Below are 14,969 nucleotides of genomic sequence, written 5' to 3'. Positions count from 1 at the left end.
TATAACGGAGATCGTCAACAAATTTAGTGACAAATAAAAAAAGAAATAATTTAAAACGGCAACAAACTTTCCACTGGTGTAAAAATCCTGTTTAATTCTATTTGGATTTATGTTTTTTCTCTTTATTTGACTTATGTTTATGATCTAAATATGTTCTCCGTGTTCATTCTGGTATTTATCCTTTGGTACAATCCATTTAGAAACTCACTTGTGTTTGTTTTAGTTCCTTTTCCTCGTCCACATTTGAATAACTGAATGATTTGTCTCCCGTCTCAGGCAGTTCCACGCCGCGCTCGAGGACCTGTTAGAGGCCAGCCGTCTGTGCCCGTCCAACCGTGAGATCCAGAGACTTCTGTCCAGAGTCAAAGAGGAGTGTCGACAGGCCGCACAACAGCAGGACGCCCCAGCTGCCCCGCCCCCTCACCTTTACCAGCACAACGTGTCCCGGGACGAGGACGAAGACGACGCCCGCCCCGTCGAAACTGTCGTCCAAAGTCTGGACAGCCACGGCAGCCCCCGAGGTCCTTCTCCAAACTCTCTGTCTCCGACTCACATGTACCACCACGTCTCTAGCCCCACCCACTCACCTTCCTCCTCCTCCCCGAGCCACGCCCACCATTTCAGCCCCGCCTCCTCCCCGGTTCACCAGCAGAGAGTTAGCCCCATGTCCGAACCTCCGCCTCAGTCCGTGTTAGCGCTGCACCATCCCGAGCAGCATCTCCAGAACCAGAGATCTTTCCAGAAACAGAACACGGTCCAAGGCCAGTGGCTCCAGCCGGCCAAGGCGCAACTCGTGAGGTCGAGCCAGCCCACCGCCGCGGCCCACTCCAACGTGGTGTTCGGAGGGTCCGCCTATTCCCAGTTTGCCCATTTACCCAAAGAACTGGCCGAACTGGGTGAAGGTTTTCAGCTGCAGCCCGGTCTGTCGTATCAGGAGGACATGGACCTGCAGCCCAGACCTGCGGCGGTTTACGGCCGAGGCATGAACCGCTACAGCCAGGGCGCTCAGTTTGGTCGCAACCAGTCCAAAGCGGCGCATTACCCGATGGAAGTGACTGAAACGTCTACTATAGGTCCACCTGAGTCGTACAATGATTACCAGTTCCAGTCACAAGGAGGACTACGGCGACCGCTCAGCGCACACCCGACCTCGTGCTCTGCGGCGGCGTCTAACCGGCCGCTCATCCACTCTCAAAGCGTCAACGTGCGCAGCCTCGCGGGGCAGCTACCTCCGCCTAATTTATCCACTTTCCGAACTTCAGCGTCCGCCCAGCATGTGGATTTACCCCCAGACCCTCCTCCTTTCACGGGAAGTTACCACGACGATCTGTTTTTAGGCTCGAACCCTCAGTCTGACTCGGGAATGGTCGGGGGCGGGACTTATCCCGGGGAGGCGGGACGTTCCTCGAGGAACACTCCGTTTATGGGCATTATCGATAAAACTGCGAGGGTACAACCGCAATACCAGCCACAAGCCACGCCCACGTCATCGTCTTGCCTGAGTCCGTCTCGCTCTTGGGCCGTCTCGTCCGTGGACACCGTGGTCACGTCGCCAAGCAAAGCCCCGCCCACTCAGCCGTTTCCTTCTTCGATCGCTTATCACAACAGAAGCAACAACAATGCGCACAATGGCCATTATTACGACAACCAAAATGACTTTTACGAAGTGACGCCTGCGAAGGTGGAAAACTCCGCCCCCGTAGCGAGTCAGAACCCGTCTTACGTGGACGTGAGGCTCGCCCGCACCATGCCCGTGATACACAGCTGCTCGGACCGGCCCAACGAGCGTAAAATGGGCCCTACCTCTCCTGTGAAACCAAAAAGACCCTTTGTGGAGTCCAATGTGTAGAAAAACTATGGAAGGAGCAGAGTCTGGCAATGCTTGAAGAAACGAGAACATGCAACGGTTTGAACGAACGCCGCGCGCTGGAGGAACGATGCAATAAATGTACAGACGTTTATAAGAGCTGTGCGACGAAACGAGGCAGAAAATGTGTTTAATTACGTTTAAAGCCGGATTCCAGTTTGGATTGACAGGACGTGGAGTTTTGTAAAGACTCTGCGAAAAGAAAAAAGAGGCTGCGGACGCCAAAGTGCAGCCATTTTGTTTCAGATGTTCAATAATTATTAGTCAGGATTTGATGGTTTAAAAATAAAACCGGACTTTGTATTGGGTTTTTTACAAAAGTTCAGTGTAATTCAGACAGCACACAGAATCACAAAGCACAACCTTTACAAACACGGTATGAGGTCGCGTGGCGTTGAAGCCGTCGCCGCGTCCCGAGCCATAACGAGGACGATGTTATTGAGTAAAGCACTGACTTACTGTATATACAACGAGAGTAAGCGTTATTTATCTTTTTAAGTTATGTATGTGACTGTACAATGCAATTTCTTATAATGTAATGTATATTATTTTTTATTTCTTTGACGTGTTTTTTTATATCTATTTTTATTTCCGTGATTCTTACCTAAACGTGGCAATATTCAAACATCATCCGCTCGCCGCTTCAGCCCAAACGCCTTTCAGAAATGCTCTTCTTCAGGGGTTCTTTTCTACCAAAACTTTTTTATACTTTGCAGTGCTAATTTATGCAACAGCTAGCTAGCTAAACCATGCCTTTTACATGTGCTAGAACACGCTAACACGCTAACACGCTTCATTCTCTGGAGGTTTGACCGGCAGATGGTGTAAATTGACTTAAAGACGTTCACGTTCCTCACACAGATGCTGCTTTGCTCTGTTTTCTGTTCATTTTTTTTCAGACGACATTAAAGCTACAGTCAGTTTTGTCACGGTACCGACGCACACTGCCCCCTGGAGGTTGAAGCTGTTAGCGTTAAGTAGAGGCCGGTTTTGTTTTTGTCTAACTATCGCCAAGGCCGTCGCTGACACATTATTAGCATGTTGGATGTTCAAAGACTTGTTGAAAAGATTAAAGTGACTTAAACTGATCAGACTCTGGGCTTTTTATTTCCCACCGGAGGAGCTGGAGGACGTGTCTGGGGTGAGGGAAGTCTGGGAGTCTCTGCTCAGACTGCTGCCCCCTGCTGGTGTCGTGTAAATTATCTGTGAAATAACATAATAAAACATAAAATAACACCAAAACACACAAGAAGACTGACTGTGTTGGTTTATTACGTTTGCGCCGATAAACCGACGGTCTCCAGACTTAAACGCCGCCTTTCTCCAAGTACAGTTTACATTCAGGTCCGTCTGGCTGGACATTTGACCGTCTTCGCTCAGAGATCACACCTTCACATCGGCGTCTGAGCTCAGGTGAAGACGATCAAACAATAAACACGTTAAATAAAACCACAGACGAGTAAAGAGAAAACACAAAGTTACAGCCTCCTAAAGGATTTGACAAAGGCCAGTGTTTGAGTCTTTTAGTCTTTTAACGCTTCTTGCAGGGCCGGTCCAGACTATAATCACACTGAGCAGCTGCTTAGGGCCCCGAGGCCAGGAGGGGGCCCCCAAGAGCATATACATTTATATTGAAAATAATATACCGTCAATTTCAGACCATAAGCCACGACTTTTTCCCCCACGCGTTGAACCCTGCGGCCGATACAACAGTGCGGCTTTTTTATAGAGTTTTACTGGATAACGGCCACCGGGGGGCGCTCTCTAGCTGTAAACGTAAAAGTGAGACAGACGTGTGGAAAGATTATGCTCTAAAACATGCACTAGTTTTGATTTTAAACTGTAATTTTGCTCATCATGGAAAACACACGAAGAAATGGATATGATGCAGTTTTTAAGATAAAGAAGGAAATAGAGCCACTGCGCGTAAGTTTGACCAATAAAGAAGGAAATAGAGCCACTGCACGTAAGTTTGACCAACAAAGAAGGAAATAGAGCCACTGCACGTGAGCTCGGCGTCAATGAATCCAACTCGGTCGATGTAAAAAGACGACAAAAGGAAATAAAAGCAGACGTCCGTGTTGGTGCAGCTTTATTTTCTAAACCTGCAGGTGTGTTCATCCTGTGTTGATGTCGTGTCGGTGCCAATTTTCAGGCACAGTTTAAAGAAAAGCGTGTCCGTGCACCGTCTTTCTGTGTAAATATCTCATGTTACAATATGAAAACCTGCGGCTCATGTTCAGGCGCGGCTCTTTAGTCCAAAATGTAAACAGACAGTGCTCGGGTGTTTATAGAGGGATATTTAGCTGCTGTAAAGATGATATTTGTTGTTTTTTTAAATAAAGTATCAAAATATCTGCTGCCTACATCTGTTTTATCTCTGTGTTCACTCCCCTGAGCTGCACTGAGGCCCCTGAGCTGCACTGAGGCCCCTGAGCTGCACTGAGGCCCCTGAGGGACTTTTGAACGGCCATTTTACAAGTTAGATTAAAACGTTTCAGTGTTTCGCTCGTATAAATAGAAACACAACAGGACGAGGTGATGAGAGCAGAGTCAGGACGTCGTCAAGTGTGAATCACCGGTAGCTGAGCGCAGGTACGTCCAGTGTGAGGGGCCCCCAGACACATTCTGCTTAGGGGCCCCCTTAAATCTGGGACCAGCCCTGACGTCTCACTCTGTATCTTTGGCTAAAATGGAGTAAACTGTGTCATTTGTTCCATTCACAGAGCAATGATTCTTTATTAATCTCTTGAATTTCCCTCACACTCACTGCGTTTGACTCGTTCTTTCGATGTCACGGAGGAAACGCGCCCAGATGGACAAACGCACAAACGCCACACGGGTAAAACAAACAAGCCCCGTCTCTGTCAGAAACACAAACCTGAGACACATTTTTAACATAATGCAGATTTATTTGGATTAAGATACAAGCGGCGAACAATATAATAACCACAATTTAACTTTTTCTGCAACATCCTGGACTGTAACGTGACGCAGAAGCATAAAAACCATCACAGAAACACTTCGTCTAAACGCAAGAAAAAATACAACATGTGCAGGTTTTACACAGATCTGTCAGAAGAGATGAAGTCACAGGACGGAGGCACTGAGGTGTCAACTTCAACCATGAAAAAACAAAACAAAAACAGGAATAAATGACATAAAAATATGAAATCAGACGAACCAAAAGACTAATATTTAACACGACAAACAGTGTGCACTTTATGGAAGCTCTAAGGCAGGTGGAGGCTAAAGCAGCAGCACAGAACACTGATAAATATAAATATATAAGACAATTATCAAGATTATTAATGGTCTGAAATGTTTAGCAAATCCAGTTTCTGTTTTGATTCAGAAATATTCACTTTTATCATTTTTAAAACCTGGATTTGAGGCTTAAACTTTCCAACTTTTCTCAAAATCCAGTGAGTAATTTGTGAATCAGCTGTAAATTTAACACAATAACTCGTAGATGAATGTTCTGGCAGGTTCAAGGATCTCTCTGTGCTCTGGTGTTGCTCACGTGTCAGATCAGGGGGTGGGCGAGCACGCTCCCTCTGTGAGCGTCTTGAAGTGCACAGACAGAGCCTCTTCCTCGGGGTTGGGGGGGCGTCTGAACTCTTCTTTGGTGATGATGCTAATGACCAGGATCCCAAAGCACAACAGAGTAACCCCGAGGACGTTAGCGAGTGCGCCCTCTGGAGGCAGGTGGGAGTATGTCGCCCTGTCAGGAGAAAAACAAACAAAATTCAAAAGGAGAGAGATTGTTGTGTATCATCTCCGTGTTTGTGTTATTGTTTTGCTCGAAATGTGTCACAGAATATTGTTATAAAACTGAAAATACTTTGAAAAACTTGTGTTCTAATTGTGAGTGGGTTCACCTCTCCACAGATCTGACCTGTAACTTGGCCTGGTGTCATCATTAAGCATTAGCATCTCTATGGAGACAAGCAGGTGGTGGACCCTCTACCATAAAAGTTACATAGTGCATATGTTGTTGCAAATGTAGTTTTATATTATTTTTAATTGAATAAAACTTATAAAACTTATAAAAGTGTAACAAATGTATATTGTGTCAAACTCATTTTCACAGAGGGCCACATCAAAATATTTGCTCTCAAAAGGCCAAATATAACTAAATCCAACCAAATGTTATGTAAAATAAACTACACTACAACTACGTTTACAAATACTACTTAATTTACCATTTGTATTTTTATTATTTATTAAAGTTACAAATACATGGATTTGCACAGATATGAAAAATGTCTGTGTAACTGTGTATCTCCTGAGAAACTGATATTTTAACACACCTTTTGATTTAACTTGTCACGGGCCACATAAAATGACATGGCGGCCCACATTTGGCCCACGGGCCTTCAGTTTGACACATGTGCTTTACATAATGAATTTGACTCATTAAAGGCCCAGATTACTCCAGTTTATGATCACACACAGACCTGGAGCTGTGTTTTGTTTCTGCAGATTTAGGCTGAGTTCTTCTCTCAAACTGAAAACACTCTGTTCCACCTTGTGATGTCATCATGTGGTGATACAGGAAGTGCTCCACTGTGTTTTTAAACTCCACACACCTTCATTTATAGAATCATTTGGATCATTTCAGACCTATATTTGCAAATTTCTACTGAACTAAAGGTAAAAGGAGACGTTAACTTGAAAAAAAAACTACCACTTGATGACATCACAAGGTGGAACGTCGCATTCTGAGCTTTGGAGATGAAACAGACTAATAATAAAGTGTGACTCAAACATGTGAATGAAACAAAACACAACTCCAGTGTGTGTTTGAGGAGGTAAAAACATTCTAACTGCCTTTAAGAGTAAATTTTGTGTAACATTAGAGCTTTAATAAAAGTTCCACAGTATTTAGGCTTTAAGTTTGTGTGAATATTTATAAAACAAACACACTGCACGTACATGATGGTGAACAGGAGTCGCTCTGTGATCCCCAGCAGACAGCTCCCTATGGACATGACCAGCAGCAGCACGCCACAGAACACGTGCAGCGGGAGGTACACGCCCCGTAACCACGACGACGCCACGGGAAACAGGAAGAACATCAGGCCGAGCACCCACTGGGGTCACAGAGAGGTCAGGAGAGGTCACAGAGAGGTCAGGAGAGGTCAGGAGAGGTCACAGAGAGGTCACAGAGGTCACAGAGAGGTCAGGAGAGGTCACAGAGAGGTCAGGAGAGGTCACAGAGAGGTCAGGAGTGGTCAGGAGAGGTCACAGAGAGGTCAGGAGAGGTCAGGAGAGGTCACAGAGAGGTCAGGAGAGGTCACACAGAGGTCAGGAGAGGTCACAGAGGTCAGGAGAGGTCAGGAGAGCGATAAAGGTTAGATATTAGAGCTCCTCCTTCTGCTCTCTGTGCTAACCGCTCACCTGCAGGCAGAACAGCACGACGGTCGCCATGCCGCACCAGCTGTGGAGAGAGTACATGGACGGGATGTGGGACGCTCTGTGGAAGTCGAACACGGCGACTACACCTGCAAGAGAGAAGACGAGTAAAAGAAGGGATTTCACCAAAGAAAGAGGGAAAAAATGGAGGAAAAACAAAAGTTAAATCTGTTACTGGACGAATCGTTGTTGGAGTGAAGACGTTTGTCCGCTCGTCCAAGCCGCGGCTTGGACGAGAAGCTAAACGTCTTCGCTCCTACAAGCTAAACGTCACGTCTTCACTTCTTTTCATCCCATTGACAGGTTTTACTTTTGTTTTTTTCTGTGGATCAGACCTGGACGACTGAAAGAATCACACAGACGATCTCTTTAAATGGCGTCGTGCTGCGTCTTACCCACGATCGTGACGATGAGCGCCAGCAGGTGAACGACTCCGTGGAGCAGCTTCACGCTTCTTTTGGCCTCATTGCGGAAAACTCTGTACACCAAGATCGCTGGAAAAACACAAACACAAAAGACACTGAGTTAGAGTCTCCTCCTCCTCCTCCCCGCAGCAGCAAAGACATCAACCTCAGCCTCTCCATCCTCTTCTCGTCATTAAAACCAGAATCTCAGTGTTCAGTTTGTAAACTTCTGCTTTTACCGGGACATTTTTGGTTTAAAATTCAGGTAAATCCACAAATAAACCACCGTTTCAATCTGTTCCAGTGACCACGGGCGGTTTTGTCCATAACATTTGTCTGGTAGATTTGATAAATGTGTTTGTGTGAGCGGTTCCAGGGCCAGAGGTTGATGTTATTGGCTTTTGTGGGCGGAGTTGGCTCCCGAGGGGGTTTCTGCCTCCGTCTGCCTCAAACCACCAGATGACCTTTAGCTTTTATTGGAGTAATTCAATGTAATCCTGTAAAAGACAGCTGCGGCAGAACAAACGGTCGGGATAATTCAGTTACTTTTATTTGCACAAGCGCCGAGTCCAGCAGGTGTCAGGACTGAACGACGAGAGTGTTTCCTTTACATCTGAGCTTTATATGGACTAAATATCACTGAAAATAAACTAAATATCACTGAAAATAAACTAAATATCACTGAATATGAATAAAATCCACTGAAAATGAATCAAATCCCAACAATTTGGGAAAAAGATGAAAATACAAATTAATATACAAATTTATATCTATTTAGAATAAGACCAGATATTGATTTGTTCTATTTTATATTTATTTATATTATATTTATTATATTATATTATATTATATTATATTATATTATATTATATTATATTATATTATATTATATTATATTATATTTATTATATTATATTATGTATTTATATTTATTTATATATTATTTGTGGAATAAATGATGATACTTCAAACTTGCAATGATTAGACAAACTAAACTTTAACTATATTAAAAGCAGGAATAAAAAATGGTGGTTTTGCAAAAGGAAACACAGGACTACTACTACTACTACTACTACTACTACTACTACTACTACTACTACTACTACTACGACTACTACTACTACTATACTGTACTATAGACAGGGCAAGTTTATTTGTACAGCAGAATTCATACATAAGTTAATTCAAAGACTTCAGTCCTGCTTTAGTCCCGGTTTAGTCCCGGTTTAGTCCCGGTTTAGTCCTGGTTTAGTCCTGCTTTAGTCCTGCTTTAGTCCTGGTTCAGTCCTGGTTCAGTCCTGGTTCAGTCCTGGTTTAGTCCTGGTTTAGTCCTGGTTTAGTCCTGCTTTAGTCCTGGTTTAGTCCTGGTTAGGGTTACTGTATACCTCTGTGTATTAACTGTCCTAACTGCAGCATGTAGACATTGAACAACAGGGGTCCCAGGATTGACCCCTGGGGGACCCCACAGGTCAGGGACATTTTACCTGAGACACATTTTCCAATTTCAACAAAGTCCTCGGTGTTTTGTAAATAGGACTTGGACCAGGGCTGTGGTGGGTCTAAAACGCCAAAGTTTAGCCTGTAATTTTCAAATTTACGATAAATAATATAACAACTGGATTTATGGGTAAGACACTTGAAAACTCCCCTGTAAGATAAAAAAAAAGATTTACAGTAAAAACTAGTGACTCAAATGTTAAAATGACGTTTGTGCGACGTTTGTGCGACGTTTGTGTGACGTTTGTGCGGCGTTTGTGCGACGTTTGTGCGACATTTGTGCGACATTTGTGCGACGTTTGTGCGACGTTTGTGCGGCGTTTGTGCGGCGTTTGTGCGACGTTTGGAGCCGACAGGGCGGTGGCTGGACAGTGTTCACTTAATGCAACGAGTCAGTGTCCCGCGGCGAGTCCAGAGACACATTTAAACCCAGACATCTGAGCCGTAATCACATTTTCAGACTAAAAAGCCGCACAGCTCACATTTGATACTTACGTAATAAAACATTTAGCTGAAACATGATTCTTTTAAAGCTGCTTTACGTCACTTTTTATCTATTTTGCATTTTGTTTTCTTGTTTTTTTCCCTAAAACCACATTAAAAATCATCCATTCTTTCTCTGAGTGGGCTCGCCTCTCCATAGATCTGTCCAGCAACTTGTCCTATAGTAACGTCACCTGATCGTCCCCATGGAGATAAATCTAATGCCATATTGTGGAATTCCCAAATGATAATAGAGCTGCAGGCGACAGAAAAACCACAACGAATTTTTAAGTATCTGCCCCAAACGCACAACTGCACAACTGCACTCACAGGACGCACAACTGCACTCACAGGACGCACAACTGCACTCACAGGACACACAACTGCACTCACAGGACACACAACTGCAGAGTGTACATGCAAAAACAAATATTTATGCAGAAAAGTACAAGGACGTTATGTTTTTGTGTAAAAAGGCGAATCAAACACAGGATTCACTTTTATCCTCCAAACATAAACCAGAATCATCACATGATCCACTTTTTTTTTTCTTATCTGGACGTGAAAATTTACTAAAAACACACAAACATAAAACTAAATATTCATAAATTCATAAATCTCTCCGTCCACATTCCAAACGTGTCCAAATGTGTCCACACGTGTCCACTCATGTGTCCACACGTGTCCACTCATGTGTCCACACGTGTCCACACGTGTCCAAACGTGTCCACACGTGTCCACTCACATGTCCAAATGTGTCCACACGTGTCCACTCATGGGTCCACACGTGTCCACACGTGTCCAAACGTGTCCACACGTGTCCACTCACATGTCCAAACGTGTCCACACATGTCCACTCACCGTCCCCCTGCAGAAACACCAGGCCCAGGACCATGCACAGGGGGTGAAGGTTGAACTCCTGCTCTGACCCGTCCCAAGCGAAGCCGCCCCTGTACCGCCCCATCCACACCCCCGTCAGCACCACCGCCCCCAGCCCCAACACCTGAGATGCTCCGACCAGCCAGGGCAGCAGAGAGCGGCGAGAGGGCGGGGCACACTCATCCATCACCTGAGGACAGAGTTTACGACGGATTAAACTTTTACAACAGAAAATATTTATCAGAGTTTATGAAAAATGAAGAAAGTTTAAACAAAGACACGAGAAATAATCACGAAGAAGAGACTGAGTTTAAAGACGCCACAGCTCCTGGTGCCACAGGGGGGCGCCAGCGGTAAAACTTGTCCTTGTGTCCTTAAGCAAAGCACTTGACCACACAGATGACTACATCAGTGTGGTCAAGTGCACATCATCAGAAGAGCTGGAGCTGCAGACTGACAGACTCACTCTGACGTTTACACTTCCTGTTTGAAAATAAATATGTTAAATAAAATAAAAAAGAATTGAGGAGACAGAATAAACTCATGTCAGGAGAAAACAGAGACAAACAAAGAAAAGCAAAGGAAAAACAGAGAAAAACAGAGAAAAACAGAGGAACCTGTCCACTTAAAGCTGTATTCTGGGGTTTTTGAGGACACAGCGTCACATCCAAACCTGCTTCTTTTTTACATTAAACCTTCAAACCTGCGCCTCACACCCGGAGAATCAAACCTCAACACACAACCCTCCCCACGCGCTCACGCCCCGTGCGCCTTTTACGCACAGAGCTGCACCTGTCCCTCGGGTTTGCGCAGGTTTAAACGTGTAACTCTGTGGATTTACTCACCGCAGAGTCGAGGAGAAGGAAGCCAAAGAGTCAGATCCTCCCGAGGGCGAGGGAGTGTGTGTGAGTGTGTGTGAGTGTGTGTGTCTATGTGTGTGTGTGAGGGGTGTGTGTGTCTGTGTGTGTGAGAGAGAGAGTGTGTGTGTGTGCGCAGTAGATCCTCTTTTATACGGACCAGCCCATGAGACAGAGTTATTAAACAAACCCAAAGTAAACAAAGGCGTTTTAAAGACACATTCCGGCTCCTGTCTGACTCCGGCTCTGGCTCTTCTGGAGTAAAAGACGAAGTGAGGACCGTGCGCAGAGAAAGTGACTCGGATCCACCTGAAACGTCACTAAAACGTCAGTGGAAAAGGGTCTGTTTGGGTGGGGTGGACTGATGACTAACAGCTCCAGGGGTAAAAGGTGGGGTTGCCATGACGACGCCAGGGGAGATGGAGAGAGAGAGAGGTGGAGGAGGGTGGAGGAGAGGAGAGGAGGAGGGCGGGGTGAGGGTGGCTGGGGTCATTAAACACGAGTGAGGACGAATACAAACCGCTCATTAAAGAGGAAAAGAGGACAAAGGACAGTGAAAGATGGACACACAGAGACACGACGCTCCACAGAGTTTATTTATGAGATGAAAACATGAACCAAATGTGGACAGTTCTGTTTTGTTTCTGTCAGACACGTGCGCGCAGGTTTATGTCGTTAAGTTTTGATTAAAAAAAATAAAAAAATAAATAAAAACTGCAAAAACTGTAGATCTTAAAGCCAAAGTTCCTCAGTGTCTTTTTATATTCGTTTTTTAACATGTTCAGTCCATAAATCAGGAGAAAACAGCGCGGACATGTTTTTCCTTCTCTGCTGTTTCATGTTTCGGCCACAGGAGGGCGCTGTGACCTCAGCGGACTCTGGTGTCTCTGTTTTCTTCCTCTGCAGATTTTACTACAGCAAAAATATCACAGTCCAAAGTTTGGACAGAGGGACACAGAGGGACACAGAGGGACACAGAGGGACACAGAGGGACACAGAGGGACACAGAGGGACACAGAGGGACACAGAGGGACACAGAGGGACACAGTCGTAACGGTGGGTGTAGCGGACCAAAGAGTGCAGACTTGGGGCAGATTTACAGTATTTCCAATCCAATATTTCTAATGCACTTTAAAAACAGAGTTGACCAGAGTGCAGTACAACAGACATTTTAAAAAACATGGATAAATGACAAACATACAAATAAATAACTACAAACTGTACACTATAAAAGTCAACAAATCAGTGAAAAGCTAAAGAGAAAAAGTGCGTTTTAAGAACTGATTTAAAAGTAGAGAGTGACTCAGCCTGTCTAAGGTTCAGGGGCAACACGTTCCACAGTTTGGGACCAGCCACAGAGAAGGTCTCCTCCAAGTTTCCTCCTCATTTTTGGAACCACTAAGAGTGAATGTTCTGTATTTATTGTAGAAATGGGACAAAGTACGAACAGAGGGTGATCCGGAGGTGAGCAGGTGAACAGGAACACAGGAACCGATAGGAACACCAGCACGACAGGAACACAGGAACAGACAGGCGTAGGGCAGAGCGGGCAGGAGACATTCAGGGCCGGAGCATGACAGGAACACAGGGACAGCAACATGAAGGGACAACAGGAATCAAATGAACACGACAACGATCTCGCACCGAGTGTCTTCTCCCATCTCCTCTTATCCATGGCAGGTGTGGCGATTAGCCAGATGGAGAGCAGGTGTGTGCGGGAGGAGCCAAGAGCTCCGCCCAGCTCCAGGTACAGACAGGTGAGGGAGGGGGAAGAGCACACAGAGACAAAACAGGAACAGAAATACACACATCATGACAGACACAGAGGTAAGAGCACAGAGGGAGGGACACAGAGAGACACAGAGGGACACAGAGGGACACAGAGGTAAGAGCACAGAGGGAGGGACACAGAGGGACACAGAGGTAAGAGCACAGAGGGAGGGACACAGAGGAAAGAGCACAGAGGGAGGGACACAGAGGGACACAGAGAGACACAGAGAGACACAGAGGTAAGAGCACAGAGGGAGGGACACAGAGAGACACAGAGGGACACAGAGGTAAGAGCACAGAGGGACACAGAGGGACACAGAGAGACACAGAGGTAAGAGCACAGAGGGAGGGACACAGAGGGACACAGAGGTAAGAGCACAGAGGGACACAGAAGGACACAGAGGGACACAGAGAGACACAGAGAGACACAGAGGGACACAGAGGTAAGAGCACAGAGGGAGGGACACAGAGGGACACAGAGGGACACAGAGGTAAGAGCACAGAGGGACACAGAAGGACACAGAGGGACACAGAGAGACACAGAGAGACACAGAGGTAAGAGCACAGAGGGAGGGACACAGAGGGACACAGAGGTAAGAGCACAGAGGGACACAGAGGGAGGGACACAGAGAGACACAGAGGGACACAGGGACATAGAGAGACACAGAGGGAGGGACACAGAGGGACACAGAGGTAAGAGCACAGAGGGACACAGAGGGAGGGACACAGAGAGACACAGAGGGACACAGAGGTGGCTCCTTGTCTGTCTCACTCTGTTGCTGACTGTGGCTCTTTTTTTTGGGCCTGATGTTTCTGATCTTCGTGCTGACTCAGGTCGTCCTGTGTTTTTTTTCTGCTGCCTCTGTTTTATTTTAAGCTCGTCTTTCACAGAGACACAGAAAATGACAATTTAGAGCAAATGTAAGAAACAAAAACAACAGAAGTGTGGACCAGAGCAGGGAGACGAGTTATGGATCTGACACAAAACCATGTTCTCACTGGAGATGATCTAAAGTTTTACTGGATTTACTGAATTTGGAGGATTAAAGTGACGTAAAAAACATTTTATCTTTTACACACACAAAGTCACACACTGTCACACACTGTCACACACACACACACACACACACACACACACACACACACACACACACTGCTCTAGATGTGGTGGATTGGTGAAAAGTGTGTGTTTAATGTGTTCAGTGTCTGCTCAGGGAAAACAGCAGCAGCAAAATCAGGAACAAATCAACTTTAATTCTGTGAGATCAGTGAATCTGCACACGGCTCCCGACAAATTAAGACAATTAGACGAGATTATGTCACGATTTATATTAAAGTAACAAACAGATGTGAATCAAACAAACTCCACAAACAAACTCCACAAACTCCACAAACAAACAAACAAACAAACAAACTCCACACTCCTGTATGGACTGACCTTGTCCGCCGTGAGACATAACGTCTCTTTGTCCCGCTCATTTTAATGAGTCCAGTCTTCAGTTTAGCTGAAGCTTTAGACTCAGTGAAGCTCAAACTGTCACACATGAAGAAGCAGCAGGATCGTCATTAACGCCATTAACCTCAGACCGACGCACCGACCACCGTTTAGAAACATGAACCGAGCACCAGGTCACACCGAGTCTGAGCTGCAGGTCACTGTGAGAGAAGACGCCGCCGCTTCAGGAACAAGAGTCTGAAACATGAAGAGTCTGAAACATGAAGAGTCTGAAACATAAAGAGTCTGAAACATGAAGAGTCTGAAACATAAAGTCAAAGAGGAAAAAGAGTCTGAAA

General features: G+C 45.4%; 2 protein-coding genes across 2 annotated transcripts in view; one reads left to right on the top strand and one right to left on the bottom strand.

Moving 5' to 3' along the window:
• The window catches only part of tanc2a (tetratricopeptide repeat, ankyrin repeat and coiled-coil containing 2a), a 47,135-nt gene extending 44,181 nt beyond the window's left edge, over nt 1–2,954 (top strand). Inside the window, exon 29 of the mRNA XM_055223463.1 lies at nt 277–2,954. Within this exon, the coding sequence (XP_055079438.1) occupies nt 277–1,849 (1,573 nt within the window). The 3' untranslated portion in view covers nt 1,850–2,954. The remainder of the gene's footprint in view (nt 1–276) is intronic.
• A 1,809-nt stretch (nt 2,955–4,763) lies between these two features.
• Nucleotides 4,764–11,724, bottom strand: LOC117375266 (transmembrane ascorbate-dependent reductase CYB561). The gene is made up of 6 exons (XM_033971558.2): nt 11,394–11,724; nt 10,531–10,738; nt 7,681–7,779; nt 7,271–7,374; nt 6,806–6,963; nt 4,764–5,591 (listed from the first exon to the last, which is right to left on the bottom strand). The coding sequence occupies exons 2-6, from the start codon at nt 10,733–10,735 to the stop codon at nt 5,399–5,401; spliced, it is 759 nt and encodes a 252-aa protein (XP_033827449.1). The 5' UTR covers nt 10,736–10,738; nt 11,394–11,724; the 3' UTR covers nt 4,764–5,398.
• Nucleotides 11,725–14,969: the final 3,245 nt, after the last annotated feature.

This window comes from Periophthalmus magnuspinnatus, chromosome 8, assembly GCF_009829125.3.
Source record: "Periophthalmus magnuspinnatus isolate fPerMag1 chromosome 8, fPerMag1.2.pri, whole genome shotgun sequence".
NCBI classification, from domain to species: Eukaryota; Metazoa; Chordata; class Actinopteri; order Gobiiformes; family Gobiidae; genus Periophthalmus; species Periophthalmus magnuspinnatus.
The sequence above is the reverse complement of the archived record's forward strand: the minus strand, read 5'-3'. Positions and strand labels throughout refer to the sequence as shown.

Coding starts and splice junctions, on each gene's coding strand:
- LOC117375266 (XM_033971558.2), bottom strand. CDS start 10,735: ATGGATGAGTGTGCCCCGCCCTCTCGCCGCTCTCTGCTGCCCTGGCTG. Junction 7,780..10,530: donor GGTGTTTCTGCAGGGGGACG/GTGAGTGGACAT, acceptor GTGTTTTTCCAG/CGATCTTGGTGTACAGAGTT. Junction 5,592..6,805: donor CGACTCCTGTTCACCATCAT/GTACGTGCAGTG, acceptor TTCTCCTGACAG/GGCGACATACTCCCACCTGC.